Source organism: Arvicola amphibius, chromosome X (genome assembly GCF_903992535.2).
Source record: "Arvicola amphibius chromosome X, mArvAmp1.2, whole genome shotgun sequence".
Lineage (NCBI taxonomy): Eukaryota > Metazoa > Chordata > Mammalia > Rodentia > Cricetidae > Arvicola > Arvicola amphibius.
In genome coordinates this window covers 6,273,404-6,300,049 of record NC_052065.1, presented here as the reverse complement: position 1 = coordinate 6,300,049, position 26,646 = coordinate 6,273,404, and the positions used below count along the sequence as shown (strand labels likewise).

At 39.4% G+C, this 26,646-nt stretch overlaps 1 protein-coding gene across 1 annotated transcript in view; it reads left to right on the top strand.

Annotated features, from left to right (window-relative positions):
• Ppef1 (protein phosphatase with EF-hand domain 1) overlaps positions 1-26,646 on the top strand; it is a 101,845-nt gene that overhangs the window by 51,894 nt on the left and 23,305 nt on the right. Inside the window, exons 6-7 of the mRNA XM_038316719.1 lie at positions 988-1,034; positions 25,713-25,879. Coding sequence (XP_038172647.1) covers positions 988-1,034; positions 25,713-25,879 — 214 coding nt within the window. The remainder of the gene's footprint in view (positions 1-987; positions 1,035-25,712; positions 25,880-26,646) is intronic.

Below are 26,646 nucleotides of genomic sequence, written 5' to 3'. Positions count from 1 at the left end.
TGTCACATAGACTTGATTTATCTTGCTTGTGGGATTTTAAACTGGGAAAAAAGTTCCTAAATTAAATTACATGGTAATTAAGTTGAAATTTTGAGCATAGATTATAAAAGATAGATATTTTACTTAAAACTATTTATCCAAATAGAAATGTTGAATATTCATATAGTCACTCACTTTTTAATTAATGAGTCATATATTCAATAGTTTGCCTTAGTTGGATTTGTTTTCCCTATAACTGTCTTGTCAAAAGACTTTCAACTATCTAGTCGTACTTTTTAAACTTTTAAAGTTAGAAGTAAAATAAAGCAAAACCCAGCAGTGGTTTAGATTTTGTGAATGGCTATGGATTTAGCGATTAAATGCATGCCACATATTGAGTGCCGGCAATTTCCTAGGTTCTATGGTAGGTCTTTGAAGAGTTCGTGTTTTTAACTCCCTGGGTTCTATGGTAGGTCCTTGGAGAGTTAATGCTTCTTGTGATAGGTATTTTTGCTGCTCTCCTGAGCATGAAAACATAGGCAGAACAGAGTAAATCACAGAGTTTCAATTTTGAGGTGAGAACATGCTGGGTTTGAATTCTAGCTCTGATTTTGGTGACTGGGCAGTCATACATGTTTCTTAACTACTCTGGGCCTCATTTGGAATATAAGAATGACATTACTACGCATCTCATAAAATGTTTGATGAGGATTGAATAAGAAAATAAACATAAATTTCTTAGTATAGAGTTTAGCTCAGAAGGAATGAAGCCCTATAAAAGACTAGAGAAAACAGGTTCTAGATGCTGCTCCCCACCCATTCGCACCATAGGAGGGGAAGTAAGAGTTCACAGAAGAGAAGTGCATATTCAATTAGTATCATCAACACAAGGTGAAAACCCAATCCCACGAGAGCACTTGAGGTATTTGAGATTTAAAATTTTATAACAAAGTAAGCATTGCATCTTGGTGCCTACTGAATAGTGATGTTTTTTCATTTGTATTTCAGGAGATTTGCATGGGAAACTGGATGATCTTTTGTTGATCTTCTATAAGGTAAACGATTGCTATTCTAACTATTCGTGCTTTTGTTGAGTGAAGGCAGTCTTAGGGCATATAACAATATTAGTTTTGTTGTATGCATGTCTATACCACAAATATAAATGTAATAGAACAGGTTTTTTTCATCTTAGAAACTCAAGGATTCGTAGAGATATGTCTTTTGATTTTTTTTTCACACATCTGAGATTTGCTAAAAAATGAAATTAGATTATTTGTTCAACATTGTGGCTATCTGTATATCAGTTAGAATGTGTATCTGCCTGTCTTTATTATGTCATAAAGGTTGAAGTAGTGCAGGATGAAGAGAAATGCACTCTGTTTTATTTTGCTTGGAAATTAACACGTTGTATAGCAAGTCTTCACTTTGATCACACACTAATTATGTGTGAAAAGAGATTCCTTTGGTAAATTTCAAATTGATAACTTTTCTTCCTTGACTCATCAGCTCTGAGTTCAGCAGCTCTGCTGGTGTGTCTTCTTTTGCACAGAGGATGTAAAATAGTGTGGTTGGCGGGGAGTTGACCCGTATCCCTTTGATGGGATTTGTTCTTCTCTCTAAGTCAACAGTTGCTACTGAATGTTTGCTTCTAGGACGATGACATCTAGAAAACGGATCCTAGGATTCCAGCGCTATCTTTTAACAATGGTCTTATAAATCTCTCTCTTTTTTGTTTAATGCATTAATTACCCATCTATGTCATCCTCATGACCAGCAAGATTAACCACAATTCAGTTTTCAGCTCCCATATTACCTTGGGCTTCCATTCCATACATTATTTTATAGATAAAATAATGGAATTATCCAAGAGTATTTTTATTTTTAATGCTTACTTAGTATATTTTATTTGAATTTTTCCATATAATATATTCTGATCGTATTTTCCCCCCTCTCCCAGCTTCTCCTAGATCCTCCCCATGTCCCTACCAACCCAACTTCAAGTTTATGTTCTAGCGTTTCTCTCTCTCTGACCCCATAGCAATTTTACTGGTATTTCAAGACAGGGTTTCTCTGTGTAGCAAACATCTCTAGCAGTCCTAGAGCTCTCTTTGTAGACCAGGTTGACCTCAAACTCACAGAGATCTGCCTGCCTCTCCCTCTGAGTGGTGGGATTAAAGGCCATGCCCAGCTGGCCCAATAGCATTTTTAAAGAACTGCATTATAACAGGAATGTAATATTTTGTTTCATTCATCCATAATGGCAACTTGGAAGAAAATGGGATAGGCCAAGCTAAAAGTAGGTCACCAGATCTGGGACTTTGGAGGGATTTGGATGAGACTTCCAGGAGCCTAAAAACAAGATTACAGAGGGTGTTCATAGGAAGTTGGGAACTCCCCATGCAGTGGTATAGGAATTCCAGACCAAGGCTTATTACTGGTAGGGAACTGAGGGAGTTAGTAAAGAGAACTTCTGGATATCAACCATAGGAGTCAAACTAGAGAAGGAAGGGAGGCCAGTGTGGGAGGAATGGGAGAACTGAAGGATTAGGATGCTCACTAGGGTCAGGGAGTAGCTGGAAGGGCTTTAGGAAGCAGGAGGGATGGAAAATTGCTGGAGAAAAATATTGCCAGGTGAAATGAGGATCTGAGGCGGAACCCAGAAGACAAGCTATTAGGATGTGTAAAAGAGTATGAGCAACAAGGAGAACACGTACCAGGTGTCGAATGAGTTGACCCCGTAGACCCAGCTATAGCTGAGGAGCTGAGGAAGACATTTAGTCAAAGGTCCTGGGTCTGAAAGGAAGCAGGGAAAGTTTTAGAACTTCCCCTACCCTGACCCTGAAGTGTTCACCCTTGCAGGAAATGGATTCTATTCTTCCAGAGCGGTGCTGGAATCAGGGGTCCAGCAGCATCCTTAAGAGAGGCCCACATTTGTGGAGAGAATTCTTTCTGGATGAGGTGAATTAGAGGGAGTATTTTACCATAGCATAGGACTATTCCTGGCCAGACTGAAAAGGTGTAGGAGATAAAGATGGAGTGGTGAAGGGAAGTGTCAGGTTGCCCCTTGTGAGGACTATTTGCCTGACTTTCCCTAGTACTGCATGCTAAATGTCCAAAAGTCCGGCTCTGTTATTGCTGACAGGTACGATCTGAGGATGGGGATTCGGAGATCAATAACCAAAACAATCTGGCAGTAGTCAAAAGAATCTGGCAAGAACCAAAATGATCTGGCAAGTCTTTACCTAGAGACTTTGGAAAATATGTAAAAAGGAAAATGGCTGACCAAGTGAAATGGGGAATGTGGTCACTAAATTCCAAGACATTGGGAAAAGAACCATTTTCAAGGGGAGCTGAAGGTGTTGAGGTGTGATCACAGACCGAGTCCTGGAGAAGAGAGGTCAGGACAGAGTATTCTGACACAATGCTTTAATTGCACTGGCAAAGTGACACGGAGCATATAAAACTGGAAGGTGCTAATGTAAAGACTGAACAGGAGGAGGTGGGCGGGAAGAAGCAGAAAAAGAACTCAAGGTGAAAATATAGCATTCAAATGGAAGCAAGAAACATCTCAAGAGTTCTCCAGTGACATTATTCAGGGAAAATGGAGATTACAGGCCTGAAATAACAGAGAAGGAAACTACTCTGGCATGGATTGGGGGACATTTGGGGGTGATATATAAGAGGCATGGGTTAGAATGTTGCCAAACTCAAGATGAGAGGTAAACGCTGAGTGGGTCTGGAACTAACTATACACATAACTTGCTTGATTTAATAAGGAATGGAGAGAAGGATCATTGATAATGGCAAGATTTCACTTTTTTTGAGACTGGGTTTCTCTGTGCAGCTCTGGAGCCTGTCCTGGAACTAGTTCTTGTAGACCAGGCTGGCCTCGAACTCACAGAGATCAGCCTGCCTCTGCCTCCCGAGTGCTGGGATTAAAGGCGTGCGCCACTACTATCTGGCTAAGAATTTTGTTTGTTTGTTTGATTTTTCAAGACAGGGTTCTCTGTGTAACAGCCTTGGCTGACTGTCCTGGAACTCGCTCTGTAGACCGGGCTGGCCTCAAACTCGAGCTCAGAGATCCATCTGCCTCTTCCTCCCAAGGGCTGGGATTAAAGGCATGTACCCCATCGCCTGGCTAAGGTTTCACTTTAAGAAACTGAAAAGAGATCTATGTACAACATGAGAACTATATTAATAAAAATATATTTCTTGACTGCTGAGTTATGAGGTAGGTACCTTTTAGGGAAAAACTCCTGTATTCATGTATTTTCAAAAAGTACCCTTTCCCTTCTGCAGCTAAAACCTTATGTGGGAAGTGAGCATGCCCAGGTGCTTTCCTTCTTGGCTGTCTTTATGTGATACAAGTTGAGCATACCCCAAAGTGTCCCTTCTACCATGTTGACCTTTGAAATGTGTGCCTCATAACCCTGAGCTGAGCATACTCGAAAATGTGCCTGCTGTCTTTCTTTCTTAAACTGAACATGCTCAGAAATGTACTCCCTGAGTGAGTGTTCCAGAGCATGCGCACCCTGAGAGAGGATGCTGCTTGAGGAACAAAGCGATGCTACAGGGAGCAGACTTCCCTCGCTGTCATTTCTTGGTCATGCCTGTTTTGGTTTCATGCTCACCGAGTTGTGAAACCACTGTGCTCAGTTGCTGACTGTGTCTGAGATTCATGCTAAAATGAGTTGATGTGAGTGCTTAGTGCCAAAAATGAACGGCTGTGTGAGATGACAGGCATGCCGATTTGCTTCACTGTGGTTCCTTTATTAGTCTTTGTATGTTGCCAGTCACATCATGCTATATAGCTGAAACATATACAACAATAACCTTTTAAAAGGAAGAACTATTTTTTGAATGTTTAAATGTTTTTAATTTAAAAAGAAATAATTGCCTTTTAAAACCTTTAAAAGGAAGTCGGGAGTAACTATGATAAGGTAGTGAGGGCAAGGGGGGAGTTGGAAACTAATATCATTAGCGTTTTTAACAAAGGCACAAGAAAAAGTGCTGAAACCATACATACCTACATGTGTGTGTGTGCGTGTGTGTATGTGTGTGCGTGTGTATGCATGTATGTGTGTGCGTGTGTATGCATGTATGTGTGTGTGTGTATGCATGTGTGTGTGTGTGTGTGTGTGTGTGTGTGTGTGTGTGTGTGTGTATGGGCTCAGTTTTTTGAGACAGGATCTTGCTTTGTAATCCAGGCTGCCCTCAAGACCAGGCTTCCCTAAACCTCAGGATGATACTCCTTTGAGTGCTGAGATTACAGGTCTGAATCGCCATGCTCAGCTTATATGACTACCACTACTACTACTGTTTGGAGACAGGGTCTCACTGTTGCATTGGTTGGCTTGGAACTCACCCTGTAGACCAGGCTGGCTTTGAACTCACAGAGGTCCACCTGCCGCTGCCTCCCAAGTGCTGAGATTATAGACATGTGCCATCCTGCCAAGCCTCATATTATTTTAAAGGAATTTGTACTAGTTGGATAAAGAGATTCTTTTTTATCTAACTGGGAAAAATACCCCGAAAGTTGCAGTTTAATGGCATCTGAGAAAAGAAAATGCCAGGATAATTGTATGATGATGGTACAGGGTCTGTTAGCATGTGACAAATGAGTACTTAGATGAAAGCAGTGAGATGAAGAGTCGGGACAAAAGACACATCCAAAGAAGCACTCTCTAATTTCCAAAAGTCAATATTTTGGCCCTTTCTGTCTCATTTTGGCCTCTAATTTAAATGCAGAATTATAATTATATTTGCATGAGGCTGGTCCTACAATAAAACCAAGAATGCAAACCGGTCTAGGAATAGAAACAGTGTTTCCGTATGAGGAAAAGGCTACCTCATCTCTCAGGTTGTCAGGCTCCCAGCTGCCTTGCTTTCTTCACCATCGCTCCTCTGGTTTCCAGCAGGACCGGTTTCAAATCTTATCTCTTGACCTCCTGACATAGTCCTGAATTCATTCAACTTTATTCATAGGACAGACCATAGGCCCTAACTCAAAGATCATTAATCATATATCAGGGAAATATTTCCTCACACAAGGGCTGCATAAATTTGCCTGTCTGGCTACAGATGATTGGTCAGTAGGAAGAGACTAGGCAGAAGTCAGATACAATGGCAACAACGAAAAGTGAGCATACTTCCTTATGGTAAGAGGAGGTGTGTAATTATAAAAACAAGAGAGGAAATTAGGCAGTAATAGCCTGTGAACCATGTTTGACTCTGCAGCAGCACCTAAGGGGATGATTAGCCTGTGTGATCAGGAAAGTTTTAGGTCATGTGGCATAGTCTGTTAAGAAGCAAGAACATTTTTCAAATTCCCAACCCAAAAGCTTAAAGTAACCCACCAAATATTTTAACTTTTAAAGAAGCAAGTTTCCATGATCTGGATAATTCATATAAACAATGTACGCAGGAACAAATATTGTTGTGGCATCAGATACAAAGGTTTTCTGCACAGGGTTGTAGCAGGTGCATCGCTATGAGCTAAGTGATAGCCTCAGGACATGGTGGGATTTCTGTGATGGGCTCGGATTCTCACTGTGATTTGTTGTTGTTGTTGTTGTTGTTGTTCTTAATCAGTGCAACAAGAGCTCCCCCGAATTCCTGTCCGGTGCAATGATTCACTTTGGCTCATCTACAGGAGCTGTGAGTTGAGTCATGTTGCTGTGAACCCTGATCTCCAAAGCTTGTTTAGAGCTAGCTAGTGGTCACACTTTAACTCATGTTGATTTGATTGTTATACTTTAAGGGAAACAAATTTTGTGTTTTGCAGAACAGTTTGCTCAACTGTATCCTGTTGGAAAATTTTAAAGCGAAAGATTCCTGATGTTTTGCCTTCTTGTAGCTAAATTCTTCTTCATCATCAATCCTCAAGAAACCAGAAGCTTTGCTTTAATGAAAACTTATGCATCTCTCAGTTGGCATTTTGCTATACACTTTCTTCCTCTTCGGTTCCTCTGTGCATTCTAATATGAGTAGGACTATCTGCTCAGGTTTGGTCCGGGTCAATCAAGTCTGAGAAAAGAGCATTACTGGAATGCCTTACCAGTTCACTTTTCTCTTCCAGGTGGTGGGTTTGGCTCAAGACTTTGTTTTACAGTACCAGGAACTGAACCTAGAGGCTCCCATATGCTAGTCAGGCATACCACCGCTGAACTATATCCTCAATCCTGTTTCATCTTTTTAAGTTTAAGACATTAGACTCACCCCCTAGAACTTGTGATCTTCTAGCCTCATCCTCTTGAGTCGTGGCATTTCAGGGTCAAAACTTTTATCATTATAACTGATCGCGTACAAAAAAATGAATCTTTCCATGAATTTATTCATTTAATAGGTTTTTTATCTGGTCTCTGTGGTGCTGAAGGCATAAGGATTATGTAAAAAGTAGAGCAACATACAAAGATGGACTATAGGGTCCATTCATTTCATACATATTAAATACCAGTTACATATGAAATGCTATATATATGCTATCTATACCAGTCATATATGATATGCTGTAACAATGAAGGGGCCTGTTTGTTGGGGTTTCTGTCCTGCCCGATACCCCACAGCCGGCAAGCCCCAAAGAAATAACACAGAGATCTCTATAAGTTATAAAGCTGATTAGCCAATTAGCTCTAGCCTCTTACTGGCTAACTCTCACATCTTGATTAACCCATTTTTCTGATCTATTTTAGCCATGTGGCTCAGTACCTTTTTCAATGAGGCAGATCACATCCTGCTGCTTTGGTGATCTGGGCAGGAGTGGGAGGAATCAGCTTCCTCCTTCCCAGAATTCTCCTGTTCTCATTGTATCATTTCTATTTCCTGTCTGGTTTTCCCACCTTTACCTCCTGCCTGGCCAATCAGCATTTATTTAAAACATGATTGATAGAATACAGACAATTTTCCCACACCAATATGCTAAAACATGACAACATAACATGACTAAGAGAAAATTGTTGCACTGACAGATGGGTTCAGTGGGAATTTGATGGATAAGAAAGACAAGATACCCTGGGATCCGTTCCTAGCACAGGGATGGAGGTGGGGACCACAACAAACAAAAGATAATTGAGAGAAGATGTATTTTGATTGGGATGAGTTTGGAGTTCTAAGGGAACTTATTGGTGGGACACTAACTTCACTGAAGACTTCCTGGGTGAAGTGGCTAGTTTTTGTGTTTGAGACAGGATCTTGCTGTGGAACCAACTTTGACCAAGTTTGACTTGTAGCATTCCTGCCTCAACTTCCCAAGTGCTGGCAAATCCAGATGTGTGGCATCACGCCTCATTTATCATTTTATTTTATCTTGAGACAGCCTCACTATACAGCCCAGGCTAGCCTTGAACTCAAAATCTTTATTGTTTAGCATTCTGAGTACTCCTGGGATTACAAGCATGTACTTCTATGCCTGGATTAAGGGATGCCAGTTTTGACAAGCCTTTTAAGGAAGTTTAATAATTTAGTAAGGGCCCAAAAATCATGAAGAAAAGTCTTGAAGGGTAGGGAGGATTTTGTTACATACTTTCATGTGGTATACTTCAATAAATTTTGGATTTCAGAGGAATTGCTCTTAGTTGAATTTTTGTTTGTTTGTTTAGTATTTGACTATCCTTAAAATTTTTGTCATTTAGCACTTCAATACTGATATATTTTCAGCTCACACAATCTCATCTGATTGGAAAAGAATTTTTCCCCTCTAGGTACCATACTCTTAACCACAACAGACATTTGCTTAAAAGGGCACCTCCACTTTCTGTCTTCAAATGTAATTTTATCATCAAGTGAAGCAATTTGCATATCATTAGTTAGGTTGCGTTTTTAGATTTTATTTTCTGAAAAGGTTAATTCTAATCAGCCACTTTTGCTTAATTGGAGTGACCAATTTGAAATACTTCATTTAGAGCCTCAGCCTTGCTAGCATTCCAAGACATTTTCCCTCACGGAATGGAGAGCTTGAAGCTGCAGATCAAGTGTTAGTGAATTAGTTGGTTAAATTGGAGTTGAGAGTGGCGCTCCTGAAGCTGCAGAGGAGCTGGCCATGGACACAGGGCAGCTAATTAACTCTTAACCCAGTGGGTAGCCTGCTGATGTTGTTTGTTGGGATTCTTGCTTTACTTTTCTCGCTTTCTGCCCCACATTCCTCCACCTCAGCCCCCGCCCATACCTTTCCTGCTGGCAAGGTAATCAAACCTTTTATTCCCAGCACCCGGGTGCTTCCTGCTGCCGCCGGGATAAAGTCATTTCCTTTCTCAGAAGACTAGATACTCCTCAAGATTGAGGTTGGAAAAATCAAAGTTGCAATATTATGGAGTTGAAGTCCAGAAGTTATTGTTTGGTATGCCTTATGAAAATTTCCAGATATGTTGAAATCCCCTCCTGGTGTCTATTATAAAAATGCTTCAGTAGGAAGGAGGTGAGACTATAGGAATGTCTCATTTTTGTGTGTGTGTCTTTTCAAGTTATGTTCTGCTTCTTTTTCTTTTTCCCTCACAGATCATCTGAGTGCTTTTTAAATTTGTAGTTACCCTGGTTTTCTATAAATTTTGGTTTAATCTCCACATCATACGTGATATGTTACTTATTAGCTACAGCAGAAATCTGAGTTTATTGGAAGTGAGTGAAGAATTTTTGCTCTTTGAAAAGGAATGGGAGAGAGCTCTCAGTAGCAGGAACCTAAAGAGCCTAGAGACTCATGTAACTACGGATACTTAGTTCTTTTATTATTTGAAGACTAAAATGTGTTCTAACTTAGATTATGCAACAAGCAAGGTAGAAATACATCCAAATAAATCTTGCCTTTCTTAGAGCCATTGCCTTAAGAGGCTTAACAGAAGAGGTCAGTATACATTTAAGATTTTTCTTTTAATTGTGGAAGTGGTGTGGGGAAGTGATGGGGGTGTTTGTGCATGCACTGGTGTGTGTGCCTGTATGCGCATGTGTGTGCATGTGTGTATGTGTGTGTATGTGTGTGTATACTCACCTCGGCTAGCATATGTGCAGGCTAGAGGTTGCCATCGGTGTCTTCGTCACTTTCTACATGATATTTTAAGACAGGGTCTTTCAACGTCCCTGATGCTTACTGTTGGCTAGGCTGGCTAACCACTGAGTCCCAGGATCCACTGGTCTCCCTGGGGTGTGCTTACACACCTGTGCCAGTACATCTTTACTGCAAGTTCTGGAAATCTCAACTCAGAGCCTCACGCTTGCCTACCAAGTACCTTCTCCTCATTCCTCGTGTGAAACCTGAATCTTGCTTTAATTTTTTTCTTTGATCCTCTGCTTATCAAGAATACAGCTGTTAATTTCTAAGAATAGATTCATGGAGCAAGAATTTTTCTAGTCATATTGTATTATTTATTTCAGACCTTACTGGATTGTATAAGAAAATGCCATGTGAGATATTTTTCAGCTTGAATTTAATAAAGATTTCTTTTAGGCCAAGTATAAAGTTAATTTTCACAAAGGTGACATGGGTATCTGAAAAATCAGTTATACTGATTTGTACAATTTTCTATATATCTATGTTTGTTTTTTCAATTTGCATATATTTTTTATTTTAGTTGTCTAAGTATGTGTATTATAGATTACTATAAATAATCACCTCAATACTTAGCGCCTTGAAATCACAAAATTTAGTATCTAAGAGTTTATGTGGGTCTGAAGTGTGGGTGCAGCTTAGCTGTATGCTTCTGGTCCAGGGTTTCTCAGAGGATTATCCATAAGCTATTGTCCAGGGCTGTGGTCATCTGAGAGGTTGACTATCAAAAGAACCCATTTTCAAGAAGACTAACTCAGGGCTAGAGAAGGAACACAGTAGTTAAGAGCACTTGCTACTCCTGCACAAGACCCATGTTTGGTTCCCAGTACCCACGTGACGGTGCACAACCATTTTTAATTCCAGCTCTAGGGGATCTGATACCATTTTTTGACCTCTGAGGGCACTGTACACACATAGTGTATGCATAGTGTATACACATACAGACAAGCACATATACACATAAAATGAATAAATCTTTAAATCTTTTAAAAGTACAAAAAGAGATGGCTAACTCATATGGCTCTGGATATAGCACTTCACTTCATTCCTAAACCCATGGACCTCTCCACAAGGCTGGTAGAACCTTCTCACAACGTGGCAGTTTGTTTTCCCCAAAGTGAGCAATCTAAGAGGAGAAACAGAAAGCTTCACTGTCTTCTGTAATTTAAGTCTCTAAAGTTTCACATAATCACTTCCATTTTTTTTTCTGTTTATTAGAAGCATGTCATTAAGTCTGTCTCACTCAAGGGGAAGACGATTAGACTTAATCTTTCAAAAAAGTGTCAAGAATTTATGGAGGTTATTTTAAAGCAGTGATTAAAGGCAAACATTCACTACCTTTGTATTGTTAAACAATTCTTGCACTTGTGGTTAGAATATGAGGCAAATATTTCTTCTCTGAATGTTGATTACAAGCTCATAAAATGTATATTGCTTATAAAGTGCTTTTTATCATTTTATAATTAAGCTTTGTGATTTTGTTAAATACTTCAATTTTTAGGGTGCTAGGGATCATACCCAAGCCTTCTGTGTGCTAGACAAGTATTCTACCAGGTTCTCACTATGTCAATCAAGCTGGCCTTGAACTTGTTCTGTAGCCTGAATTAGCCTAAAACTTGTGATCCTTCTGTTCCCCAGTACTAGAATTGTAGATGCTGATAAAACACTCAGTTAACATTTTAATCTTAAATTCCATTTTGTCTTCTGTTAATATTTCTATTCTTGTTTTCCATTTGTTGTATTTACCTGTTTTCAATCTCCTCTAACCTATTTATATATTTATCTATTTTTATAATAATATTTACCTGAGTTTTTGTTTTAATACATCTTTCATATCTTAATGTTTGCATGTTTGAAATTTTTCTTCTTTACCATTTATTTTGCTTTGTTTTGTGTTTTTCCTTTATGTTGTTTTGGTGACTTTCTTTTTGTATTATTATTATATTTGAACTTTTAAAACTAATTTTTAAAGTTGTGTTTGAAAATTTAGCTTTTCCCCATTTATTTTGATTACCTTCTTATTCTTGATATTTCTAACCATTGTGTGTATTTATTAAATAGTTATACATTTATTTTTACACCATATTTCTTATTTAGGGTTTTTTTTTTACTGCTGTGATAAAACACCACAAGCAAAAGCAAGTTGGGTAGGAACGTTTTTTGTTTGTTTTTGTTTTTTGGCTTCTGCATCCACAGCACGGTCCATCACCAAAGGAAATCAGGACAGGAACTCAAGCAGGGCAGGAGCCTGCATGCAGGAGCTTATGCAGAGGCTATGGAGTAGTGCTGCTTACAGGCTTACTCCTCATGACTTGCTCAGCCTGCTTTCTTATAGAGCACAGGACCACCAACCTGGGGGTGGCACCACTCAAAATGGGCTGCACCCTTCCCCACCAATCACTAAAGAAAATGCCCTACAGGCTTGCTTATAGTCTGAATTTATGGAGGTATTTTCTCAGCTGAGGCTCCCTCTTCCTCTCTGATGGCTCTAGCTTGTGCCAAGTTGATATAAAACTAGCTAGTATATCATGGTTCTCTTTTACTGAGCACAGCATCCATTTCTTATGCTATTTATTTATTTATTCATTCATTCATTCATTCATTCATTCATTCATTCGTTTATTTATTTTTGAGACCAGGTCTCATGTTATTTAGCTTAGACTGGCTTTGGACTTTCTATGTAGCTGAGAATGACTTTGAATATCTGATTCTCCTACCAACTTGTCTCAAGTCCTGAAATTGCAAGTGACTGCCAAGTGCCTTAGCACCACAGTTTTGTGTGGTGCTAAGGACTTCATGCATACTGTGGTGGTTTGAAAGAAAATGTCCCCAAAAAGAGTGGCACTATTAGGAGGTGTGGCCTTGTTGGAGAAAGTATGTCACTGTGGAGTCAGGTTTTGAGGTCTCTTTTGCGCAAGCTTCCTTCAGTGTGACTATCAGTCAACTTTTTGTTACCTGCAAGATGTCATATTCTAAGCTCCAGCACCATGTCTGCCTGCATGCCACCATACTCCCTGCCATGATGATAATGGACTGAACCTTTGAACTGTAAGCAAGCCATCCCAATTAGATGTCCTCTTTATAAGAGTTGCCATGGTCATGGTGTCTCTTCACAATAGACACCCTAAGACACAAGCTAACATTCTACATCTCCAGCCCTATTTTTTTTTAGATCCTGAGCTTGATTAATTTCTGTCTCTTCAATCTGAATAATGTATTTGTACTTTTAAACAATTTCCTCTTCTGTTTCTAGAATTCTTGCTTAGTGCTTAAATGCAAGTTTGATAATTTCATATTGAGTTATATTTAATGATATATTTGAAGGCTAACAGTTCATAGTTGTATTCTGTAAACAGATTTTTCTTGGGCTACTAGCTCCGCGCAATAAAAACAACATGGAAACTTATTTTTAATTAGGAAAACTCAGCCTTAGCTTAAACTTGTTTCTAGCTAGCTCTTATAACTTGAATGAACCCGTATTTTTTAATCTATGTCTTTCCACAGGCTCATTGTCTCATCTCCATTTTGCTCCTCCTGCTTCTTCTGTGTCTGGTTGGCAAGTCCACCTTTCTTCTTCTCTCAAGACCTCTCTGTCCCCAGAAGTCCCACCAAACCTCTTTCCCTGCCTAACTGTTGGCCATTCGGCTCTTTATTAAACCAATCATGGCAAAGACACATCTTTACAGTGTATAAAAAGATTTTTCCACAATATTTCCCCTTTTTTGTTTAAATAAAAAAGAAAGGTATTTAACACTGTAAAACTATATACAATAAGAACAATTATCAGGTAAGAATTTGTAGTGTGAAGCGGCAGCGGCGGGCTGCCACCCGCCACCCGCCGCTGGCTAGCTTTACGCCCGAAATAATTACACGGAAACTGTATTTTTTTAAAACACTGCCTGGCCCATAGTTTTAGCCTCTTATTGGCTAATTCTCACATCTTTCTTTAACCCATATTTAGCAATCTGGGTAGCACCACGAGGTGTGGCTTACCAGGAGAGATCTTAACCTGCGTCCATCTCGGAGAGGAGCAGCATGGAGACTCACCACGCGACTGCCTGAAGCGTCTCTCCCACTCTACTTCCTTGTTCCCACAATTTTGTTCTGTCTACTCCACCTACCTAATTTTTTCTTAAAGGGCCAAGGCAGTTTTTTTTATTAATAATGAAAGTAACACATAAACACTCCTCCATCATTTCCCCTTTTTCTGTTTAAACAAAAAAGAAAGGCTTTAACTTTAACATAGTAAAATTACATGTAACAAAACAGTTATCAAGCAAGTATTACAGTTACAATATTTAAATCTATTTTATCTTTTATCATAACTAAGGAAAGCTATAACTATCTATTTATTTTTTAACTCTATCAAAGACTCTAGAAGGATATAATGTTACCTAAGTAAACAAGAAATAAGTAACTTATAAAACTCTAGAAATGACAGAGACAACTCGCTGCCTAGACAGTCACCCAAAGTTTCTCTGTACCGTTGGGGCATCCATCTTCAGCCTTCAGGCCCATATTGTCCAGCAGACATTTTCATGAAGCAGGAAATTTCAAAGACAGTTTAGTCACTTTTTGCTGTGTCCTGCAGAACGTCTCACAGACTCTTTCATGAATCAGGAACTCCGAAAGACCATCTCACCTTTAGGCAAGTTTAGCAGTCCTCTCTCTGCGGGTTCTTTGTGTCCAGTTTATGGAACAGTCCAGCCAAGAGCAGTTTCTTGCCCAAATGGCTAACAAACTCTATAAGTAGCCTCTTTGATGCCCATCTTCCTCTTGAAGTAGATTGGTGCTGCCAGGAGCAGACGTGTCTCATTGTCATGAAAAACCCTAAGTTATTAAAACATTAAATGCCATATTCTGCAGTCTTTGAAAGATATGAAGAATGTCTATCTAACTGAAATATATCTCTACATATCTAGAAAATCTAATTAACATGACTACAAGCTTAACTATTATTGATGATTATTTATTAACCTATATTTCCTAATTATACATTACATTCTTAAATGAACTACACAATCACAATACCTAATCAAAAGCAGAAATACATATACATATAACAAAATTGACCTTAAAATCTATACCAATGCAAATTATTCATATCTATATCATCCCCCCCTTTAAATGTAAAAGAACATTTATAAACAATATTTGGGAAAATGGGCGCAGTTTTTTTTTTAAACTGTTTTTTGTTGAATGGGGGCGCTGTTATTTAGGTCTTTTATGGTGTAACCTGTGTGTTAGGTTTTTTTTAGTTGGCAGTTGAGTGAAGTAATTTTTTGAAGATGTTTACAGCAACCTTTTAGGAGGGCGTGGTCTATCATACCATATTGGGATAGAAGCAATCCACAGAGTCTCGTCCTCTGTGAAAACAAAAGAAGAAACTCTTTTTTAAAGCATCATGTTTTTAGATCTAAATCCTGAAGTCATACCGTTAAGATGTCCATTTTGGTCTAGCCTGGCAGCCCATATAATGAAATGTCTCTCTGTACTTAGCTCCTTTATAGTCAAAAAAATCAAAGAAAACACAACAAAATACATAATCTAGATTTTTTGTGAATTTTTTATTTTTATGTGGCTTATTTTTACTCTATCACTTTACTTTATTTTGTCTCTTTAAAGACTTTATCCCTTTTTTAAGGCATTAACTTTATTTTTTATATATTTATTTTTTTTTTAAGCCTACGTACAGTCATCCAACATTGTGACCCATATGGGGGTCTTATATGTCTGAATCTGTCCTATTGTGAATCTGTAATTTTTTACTATCTAGGAGCATTTTTTAAAATGTTAAGCACTTTTTAAAAACTTAAGTTGTGTCACTTATAGGTAATATGGTACTGTCTGTTTTTAGCCAAGTCTAAACCTTAACTGTGCTGTTATCATGGTAATTACGATAGATTTTGTCTGAGCTCAGTACAGTTTAGCATGGCGGAGCAGAGCCAAAGCTGCTACTGTCTCAGTCATTTGGTGCCCCTGAGCTGCACAAAGTTTCAGGTGTACAGCAGTCCACATTGGAGCTGCACTCAGCAGTTTAATTTTGATACTGAGCGTGCAGCACAGAAACTCTCTTAATCCAAGTCACAGCCGAATCTGAAGCGCAGAGCACCGTGTAGTCTGAAAACATCTCTCTCTCTATGGCGGCAGGAATCCGCAAATGTTGTACCGCTCGCCTAAGCCTGATTTTTCCATCTGTCCAGGTGCAGGCAGGGAGCAGTGAGCCATTGGCATGGTCTCAGAGTACTTTTTTTTTGATCCCAAGCGGGCAAGGTTTTTAAGTGGATTTAGCCCCACGTTGGGCGCCAATCTGTAGTGTAAAGCGGCAGCGGCGGGCTGCCACCCGCCACCCGCCGCTGGCTAGCTTTACACCCAAAATAATTACACAAAAACTGTATTTTTTTAAAACACTGCCTGGCCCATAGTTTTAGCCTCTTATTGGCTAATTCTCACATCTTTCTTTAACCCATATTTAGCAATCTGGGTAACACCACGAGGTGTGGCTTACCAGGAGAGATCTTAACCTGCGTCCATCTCGGAGAGGAGCAGCCTGGAGACTCACCACGCGACTGCCTAAAGCGTCTCTCCCACTCTACTTCCTTGTTCCCACAATTTTGTTCTGTCTACTCCACCTACCTAATTTTTTCTTAAAGGGCCAAGGCAGTTTTTTTTATTAATAATAAAAGTAACACATAAACACTCCTCCATCAAGAATTATATTACAATATCCAGTACATTTGTATTTGGCAAATTCAGAGAAAATACTATATTATTTATCTTATCTCAATGAATCTAAAGTTTTATTCCTAAAACATTTTCTATCATAACTTGCATTACCATCTTAAAACTATCATTTTAGACTTCAAAACATTTTCTTAGATAAACTAAGCTTTTATGTCTCTCAATCTTATAAACTTTACATCTCTTATATACTTTTTTCTGAATTAGGTAACAAGAAAAAATATAAAACTATAACTACTTAATCTTCAATTCCCACCAGAGACCTAAGAAGGATAAAATATTACTCGGGTAAGCAGGAATTACAGAGAAAACAACTTTCAAAACTATGGGAAATGACAAAAACTGCTGGCTGCCTGGACAGTCACCCAAAGTTCCTCTGTAACATTGGAACATCTATCTTTGACCTACCGGCCTAGAAGACCTGACAGATCTTTCTGTGAAGCAGTAGTTTGAGGGACTGTCTTACCAAGTCTTGTCAAAGTTCAGTAGTCACTTTTCTTTGTGTCCTGCATGTCCACTTTGTACAGCATACTGTCAGCAGTCAATGCAAGGGAAGTTTCTTGCACAAATGGCTAGCTTTGCCTTAATAAAAGCAAGCTCCATATGGAGGTTCTTCAATGTCCATCATTCTTTTCTGAAGTAAATTGGTGCTGCCAAGAGTAGATGTCTCTTATTCTCATGAAAAGACTTATGTTATTAAAACAGTTTAAATGCCAAATTATTTATGTATTTGAAGTGTTTGAAGACCATCTATATATTTAGAATATATCTGTGTTTGACCTTGAAAACACACCTAATATGACTATAAACTTGATTGTTATAGACAGCTAACTAATAACCTGTCTTTATTATCTTAAATAGCTTTTAAGGACTAAAACTTTACATTTTTAAATGAACTGTATAGGTACAATACCTTAAACAAAAATAGAAACATATATAGTATAACAAAAATAACCTTAAATTTGTATTAATTTACAAAAATCCATACCAATATTAAAATATTTGAAACTAGTAGTTGTTCAAAAGGAGACTCAACAATCCACCCTTTTATCTCATTATTTCTATATTATATCCCCCCGTTTCCCTTCAGAAAGAGATTCCTGAATCTAATCTCCTTTGCTTAGCTTTCTCCCTGACCATGACCAGTAACAATGTGTAACCTACCCCCCCCAAATGATGACAAACATCCATAGTCCACCTGCCAACCAAAAATATCCCACCATACCTATGGGGAATGTGGGTGTTGTATTCTCTAGACTGCTTCCTGTTCTCTGTGGGTGATCACATCTTTAGGGTACTGATAAAATTGAGATTTAATGGTCAAGTCCTGGGAAAACTAGCCATGACATTTGCTGTCTGTTCTTTGTGCAATGGGAAAGTGCAAGGCTTATCTGTAGCCCCGGCCAGAATTGTCTGTGAGGCTGGACAATCTCAGCCAGCAGCTTTGAAGCTGTTGTGGATGCAGAACCCTGAGGAAATTGCAACAGAGGCACTATCACCTAGGCCACCTGTTGCTCTAACACACAAACTTTCAAAGGTAACATACATATCTGTGTTAACACAAATATATATATATATATATATATATATATATATATATCCCACAAGTCAGCCATAGATGATTTTTTTTTGTTTTATGTCTGAGTAGGTAAATTATATGTAACCTGTCTTGTAGTTTCTCTAGGTTTATTTCTTTATGTTGTAGCCAGGATTTTCAGGGGGCCTTTCCTGATCAAACCTGATCTCTATCAACCTTGAAGGAATCCACAGCCTTTCATTTTCTGTGGAAACAAAAGCATACCCTCTCCCCAAAGCAATATATTTTCTGACTTCCATTTTAAAGTTAAGGCATTCCTATAGTATCTAAGCTGGTTTAATTCAGCACCCCCTCTTACAATCCCATGTCTCTCAGCAGCTGTTATTTTTTATTTATTTATTTATTTTGGTTTTTCGAGACAGGGTTTCTCTGTAGCTTTGGAGCCTGTCCTGGAACTAGCTCTTGTAGACCAGGCTGGTCTCGAACTCACAGAGATCCGCATGCCTCTGCCTCCCGAGTGCTGGGAATAAAGGCGTGTGCCACCACCGCCCAGCTCAGCAGCTGTTATTCATCAGGAATCAAAAAACTCAAAGTCAGGGCTGGAGAGATGGCTCAGTGGTTAAGAGCACTGGCTGCTCTTCCAGAGGTCGTGAGTTCAATTCCCAGCAACCACATGGTGGCTTACAACCATCTGTAATGAGATCTGGTATCCTCTTCTGGCGTGCGGGCATACATGGAGGCAGAATGTTGTATACATAATAAATAAATAAAAATCTTAAAAAAAAAACCCAAAGTCAACAAGACAACATATAAGATTCTGACTGTGTATTTTCCAAGTTTATGTGGTTTATCCTTTTTTAATATTATTTTATTCTGTCTTTAAGTACTTACCTTATTATTTATACACCATTTATGTTTTTCTATGACTGTCTATACCCATTTTCTTTTCTTTTTAAGCCTACACACATTTTTTTTAAACACACTGTAAGCTGTTTAGAAGGTTTTTCCCCCACCTGGCTCTATCTTTACTGAGCACCTGCAGTGTACTTTGACTGCATGAGACAAATCCTGAACTGTCATGCCAGCTGCCACACAGCTCAGTTTAGCACATGGTACTGGCACATGGTACTGGTGACTGGTTTCAACATGCAGGCAGTAGCCAGTAGCTGTAGCTCTGTATGTCAAGCCTACCCAAGAGAACTTGGTCACCCGAAAGCCTCATTTGGCTCTGTCTTCCAAACTTTTTTTTTTTTTTTTACTTTTCTTAGGCCTTATGTGAATATATCTGGCCAGATGTTGGGTACCATGTGTAATGAGTCTTTCTCAGTCCTGCCTGCCAGCTCCCAAATAACCACATGGAGACTTCCTATTAATTATGAAAGTTCGATCTTTGTTTAGTCTTGTTTCTAACTGGCTCATATAACTTAAGTTAACCCATTTCTATTAATCTATGTGCTGCCACGTGGCTCGTGGCTTTTATCTCTCCTCCTACATATCCTTCTTCCTCTACATCTGGCTGGTCTGCCTTTTTGTCTTTTTCTGAGACCTCTGTGTCCCCAGAAGTCCTGCCTAGCCTCTTTTCCTACCTAACTATTGGCCATTCAGATCTTTATTAAACCAATCACAAGGCACTTTGTCAAAGATACATCTTCACAGTGTACAAAAAGATTATTCCACAACAGTATTCTTTCCTCTTAGTCTTTTCCTGACTTGAAGACATTTTAATTGTTATTTTTGTAACTTGGTTAGAGTATTTTGTTGAGTGTTTTCCATTGTGAAACCTATGAGGGCTATCTCTCTGAGTACAAGCTCATTGAATACAATGGCTTTGTATTATCAACTTGGTTGTTCCTTATACCTAAAACTATGCTTGGTATACATGTATACATGCTCATTGCTTTTGTGTTACTAAACTACTCCATATTTTTTTCTACCCTGAAGAACCTCTGAGCCCTCACATATCTGTAAATATTTTTTCTGCTATCCTTAGATGTTAATGATATCTTTGTTGATATAGAATTCTTGAGTCATAGTCCCTTTTTCTTTTTAATTTGTAGATTTTATTCTAACATCTTCTGCCTTTCTCTATGTCACATGGTCAGTATAATACCAGGCTTATTCTTTCCCCTTTGTTATTTTTTTTTTGTTGGCATCTTCTAAGGCCTTTAACAAGTAATAGAGTTTCTCCCTCATTATATCTAAGAGTAATGAGCTCTTTCAAACATCAAACTGAAATTTTCTTTTAAAAAATTATTTTTGTCTGTGTATCTGCACACATCTGTGCATGCACATGAATATGGATACATATAAAGGACAGAAGGAGGCATTGGATTCTCTTCCTCTGGAGTTTCAGGTTGTTTGAGATGCTCAGTGTGGGTGCTGGATCCTCTGCAAAAGCAACAATCTTTCTTAACCACTGAGCCATCTCTCTAGCTTCTAGCCATTGAAAAGTTTTTATTATTATTTTAATTACTTATTCTCTTCTAATATGAAGTGTCTATTATTAGTATATTAGTTTCTTGGTTTTTGAGCTCTTTCTCCCTCCCTACCTCCCTTTTTTCCTTTATTCTTATTTTTCTTCATTCCTTTGTTCTTTTTCTTTTTCTTTTTATTCTTTTGAAGGGCCTTATGTTTCTTAAGCAGGCCTTAATCTCAGTATGTAGTCAAGGATGACCTTGAATTCCTGTTACCCCTGCCTCTTTCTCACACCCAAATGCTGAGATTCTAGGCATACATCACCATGCATGGCTTCTATTTATTCTTTATGAATTTCACCATTTTTGCTTTTTAAAAATCTATTTGCTCTTTCAAGTCAGTAATATTTTTATCTCTTCTTTAGTTATCTTTAATCTATTAATTTTTAAAACTTAAATATCTTATTTTTATCCCACAAATTTTAAGATTTATTTACATTTTGTGTGTGTATGTGTGTGTGTGTGTGTGTGTGTGTGTGTGTGTTTATGTTGTCGAAATCATGTGCCCTTGGAGGCCAGAAACATCACATCTCCTGCAGCTGGAGCTGCAAGTGAGCCACTGGATGTAGTTCTGGGACAAGAATTTGGATCCTCTGCTAGAACAGTATTTCTTACTTTAATTTTTATTGAAGATATATTTTTTCATGCACTATATTCTGATCATAGTTTCTCCTCCTTCATTTGCCTGATCCTCCTACCTCCTCATCCATCCAACTCTATGCCTTCTTTCTCTCTCTCCTTAGAAAACACACAGGAAAAAAGAAAAAGGACTAGAATATGAAAAAAAGCATGAGAAACACATACACAACACACGTGCCTATATATATATATATACACATATATATGTATGTATACACACACACATATATATGTATATATATATATATGTGTGTGTGTGTGTGTGTGTGTGTGCACAACATTGGAAACCATACTATGCAAAGGAAAAAAAAGACAATAAGGTAAGCTAAAAGTTGCCCCCCAAAGCATTATGAGACAAAAAAAGATATCTCCAAAACCACCATTGAGTTTACTTTGTGTTGGCCATCTACTGCTGGGCCCGGGGCCTATATTTAAGTGTGGTTTCTATACCCCATGAGACTTTATTCAAGAAAACTGTTTTTTCCTTTGTAAGAGGTTGCCAACTAGGGATAGCTTCTTGGTTAGGGATGGGAGCTCATGACCTCTTCCCCATCCAGTTGCTAGAATGCTGTCTGGCTTGTACCTGTTAATGCTGCCACAGTCTCTGCGAGTTCATATGTACATTAGTCCTGTTATATCTAGAAGGCTTTATTTCTCTTGGTGTCCTCCATCCTCTCTGACTCTTAGAATATTTTTGCCTCCTCTTCTGCAAACTTCCTGAGCCCTAAGGGAAGGGCTTTGATGAAGTCATCCCATTTAGCACAGAATATTTCAAGGTCTCACTCCGCATGTTGTCCAGTGGTGTGTTGGTCCCTGTATTAGGCAGTACTTGTTCTTAACTGTTGAGCCATCTCTACAGCCTTTCCCATGACTTTTGAGACCTTTTATGCTTCATACGTGTCTTACAATTTTCTTCTGAAATAAAGTTGCTCTTTGACTTTTGTTACTTGAAAGCAGTTCCTACTCTTTTCCCAGGAAGATCCAACATTCCCTAAAGCCCAACCAGGACTGTCCTCTTCCTGTGAGGCAATCATCCTTTGTCATGGGTTCCTTCTTTCCCTTCAGGCTTAGTCCTTCCATGGTCTTGCCCCAGGACTCTCTGCTGCTGTTCCCCCTAACCTCTTCCAGAGAAGGTACATCTCAGCAGAGTCTGTCAGTCCTCCCAGCTCTTTATTCTAACCAGCTGAGGGCTAGGGAAAGGACAAATATCAGAGGTACCGAATCCTTCTCTCTTTCTGTAAGTTCTGATGAGTGTAGCTTATATTTTTGTAACAGTTTACCCTATCTGAGCCCCATTAAGAAAATGTTCTCCACCCCCCACTCCCTCACCACCCTCCCAACCCACCCCCACCCCTGCCATCACCCATCAACACCTGAGGCAGGTGGGAAAGCTGGCCCTAAGGTCTTAAGAGCAAGAGAGCTGATTACCCCCTTCCGCCCCCTTACCAGCGCACTTGGGAAAGTGGACCCTACATTTTGCCTGGGCAGCACAATATAGCCAACCCTGCTGGCAGAGGTATGGGCAAGCCAGCCCTAAAGTTGTGAGCATGGGAGAATCCCCATTACTTATCTGTCATGTGGTGGCATGAACTGTGGAGAGATGCCCCCACCCCCTCCCATCAACTCCTGAGGCAGGTGAAGAGCTGACCCTGAGGTCATAAGAGCAGGAGAACTGTCCCTGTCCCTCATCAGCTGCAGCACCTGGGAGAGTGGCCCGGATGCCTCACCTGGACCACACAGTAGAGCTGGCCCTGAAGGTGTAGATCTGAGAGAACCGACCCTGAGGATGTGAAAGCTAGAGAACTGGCCACAGCCCTTGCTCATCACTGCAGGGGTGAAGTAGCCAAAGCAATGCAGGAGAGCTCACTCTGGTGGTAAAGACGGGTCGGGGGGGGAGCTGGCGGGCTGACCAACCCTGTAACTGCCCAGGCCCAGAACCAAGGTAATGTGTTGACCAACCCCAACATCCACTCCATTTGTGATCTGCTGGAATATGAGGTTGAGGAGGTCAGTCCTGTGGACCTAGGGCTGCAGGACCTCCATGACACAGACAAGCAGTGGATGTCCAGGAAGAGTCCCAGTGAGGGCCCGATGTTGATGGTGTAGCAGAGACCAAGGGTCTTGAACCAGACCAGTGATCTTTTGTGATGAATGCTTACATGTAAAAATGTATGGATAAAGGGGTTTACTGCATGGTTCACTGTGTCACACTGCAGCTTCTATGACAAGACTTTCTTTTCCTCCTTTTATTCCCTTTTTTGTCTTAAACTTTATTTTGTTTTATTCTGTGAGGCATGGGGCGAGGGAGATGGGGGAACCAGGAGGCATGATGTGAAAGACACAAAGAATAAATAAAAAAAGTTTAAAAAGGAAAATATTAAATAATGCATTCTTAAAATTATAAATAGCATGGAGATAATAATTAATGACTCTATTTGTGTTTATGATTTGCATGGAATTATTTGTACATATAATGTTTAGTTCCTAAATATTATTGCATGGTAATTAAAGAGGGGTTTCATTTCCATTTTTCAGATGAAGGAAAGGTTAAATGGCTTGCTCAAAGATAACTGTGTTATACATGAAACTGGACTGTGATATTAATCATCTTATTACAATATGCCACTGCGTCCCTCCCCCACTTATCTCCAGAACACATTATACTGTGAAGATAATTTTTGGAATCCCCTGTTGTGTATTATAACCTGTATTGTTTTAAATTACTTATTATAATGTGATGTATGATTTAAAATGCCCATAAATGGTAGAATTTTGAAATAAAGTAATAAGGTTTTCTTACCTTGTTTGAAATCTAACAAAAGAAGAATTTGAAAATAGTTTGAAACATTAAAATAATTATAATATGTGTATTCTTTCCCAAAGATAACATTTCTGAGAAAAGTGTGTATTTGATATGACTCTCCTCTTTGTAAAACATTTCAAAACATTTGACTGTATCTTGCTGTGCAGTAGGAATGCACTTGGCTATTTCCTTATCAAGTATGGCACTGAGAAAATGTAGCCATGTCATATTATGTATGTTTTGTTTGAGAGTTTTGCAGTGAGGAGCTGAACAAGCTAGTAGCTATTTTAAAACTAGTGCTTGCCCTGCTCGCTCTCAGTTTCTTTTCATACTAATACTGTTTTTATAAGTACAATCTTTTTTTTTTTTTTGGTTTTTCGAGACAGGGTTTCCCTGTAGTTTCTAGAACCTGTCCTGGAACTAGCTCTTGTAGACCAGGCTGGCCTCGAACTCAGAGATCCGCCTGCCTCTGCCTCCCGAGTGCTGGGATTAAAGGCGTGCGCCACCACCGCCCGGCTATAAGTACAATCTTAACAATAAAGAAATAAATAGAAATAGTACCTCATATTCGGAGTGATACTCAAAGGGGCTGATATCTGATATGGCCTGGTCATAAATCAATCAATCAGAACACATACTGAGTAGAGGCACCAGGTATGGTTATATCTGCCCACTATTATTCAGTCCTGTCCCAGTCATAGCTAACAAAACAGTCCCCTTGCCTGAGTTCTTTTGTTTTGTTTTGGTTTGGTTTGGTTTGGTTTGGTTTGGTTTTGGTTTTGTGGTTTGTGTGGTTTTTTTTTTTTAAGACAGGGTTTCTCTGTGTAACAGTTCTGACTGTCCTGGAACTCCCTTTGTAGACCAGGCTGACCTCAAACACACAGAAATCTGCTTGTTTCTGCCTCCTGATCAAAGGTGTACATGACCACTGCCCGGCTTGCCTGAGTTCTCACATGTCCATTATCACAGGTGATTTGGCAAGTGATATATCGTCATCTCCACTCTGCAAATTGAGATAATTACAACCCAGGGAATTTAAACATACGGCCCTTTGAATGAAAGCGCTCCGACTGTTTGCTAACTTAGTGTTTTTCTCTGGGTAGAAGTTTCCCTCTTTTCAGAGAAAAAGGGGCAGGATAGTTACATTATGTGTTTTCTTTTTCATTGGATTTTTTCATACAGTATACTCTTCTCAGTTTCCCTTCCCCCACGAGGGTGTCTACTTTTGACTGGACAAATACTAGCTCCTTTCAGAGAAAACTCATGTGATGGGTCGAATAAACAATCCCCATCCTCCCTGAAATCTTCTTGTTGCAAGCTTACTCTTTGGTTCCAGGTCCCTTGTTGATAGATGCCCTGGATGAAGCTCTAGCCAGTGAGCAGATTCTTCCCAGTGAAACAAATGACTGGGCCTCTTCTCTGTTTCCGCAGGAACAAACACATAGCCCTACTTTTAAAAGAACATCCTTTTAACTCCTTGTTTTCTCCCCCTCTCCTTCCCAGAATGGCCTGCCTTCAGAGAACAATCCGTATGTTTTCAATGGTGACTTTGTAGATCGAGGGAACAATTCCATGGAGATCCTCATGATCCTGCTCGTTAGTTTTCTCGTCTACCCCACTGACCTGCACCTGAATAGGGGAAACCATGAAGACTTCATGATGAACCTGAGGTAACACTGACTTTAGACTTCATCTTTTATTCTCCCTCTGGAACTGCTGCTCTGTTTAGTTTCCCAGATGATATGTGTAAAGTTAGCTGTATAGAAGGAGAGAGAAGATGAATCGCAAGGAAAGTCTCCAAGTTCTCACCCTCGTTTACCAACCCCCATCTTTCAGCTAAGTGTCAGCTGCTTTGAAGCTCCCCTACGTCTCCTTCCAGTCATGTCTTTGCTTCCTCTTTACTATGTCCTTTTTTCTGCCATACTTCCCCTTCACTGTCCAGACTGCACGCTGGGTGGGCATGCCAGGTCAGGTTTGTAGGTCTGGTAGGTGGTATGAGCGTACTTAGATGGAAGTTTCTGTTGCCTCTTTTGGCTTGCTTCAAGTTCTGTCTCAGAAGCTAGCACAGTGTTTTACATTGCTGCGCGCGTTTTTGTGTGTGTGTGTCCTGCTAATTGCTTCTGGCATAGCTGCTCATAAACATTTTTGAGAACAGCTGTAACATAGCATTTGGACTATCTGACTCACTGGAGATTTGAGGGATAAAGACTGCTTAAATGGTTTGTGAATTTTGTCTGAAAGGCACAGTAGGTAGTAAATGTTTCCTTCTTTCTTTTTCTTTTCTTTTTATGGCAAACAGAAATCAATTTGTTCTAGAACAACGGAGGCTAGGAAATGTCTCCCGCTTTGGGTCCTAAGCTTTTGGGTGCTGTGGTCAAAGCTCAGCAAATCCCCTTTGTCTTCTGGGTAGTTTCAACACCTGACTCAAGCACAGAGC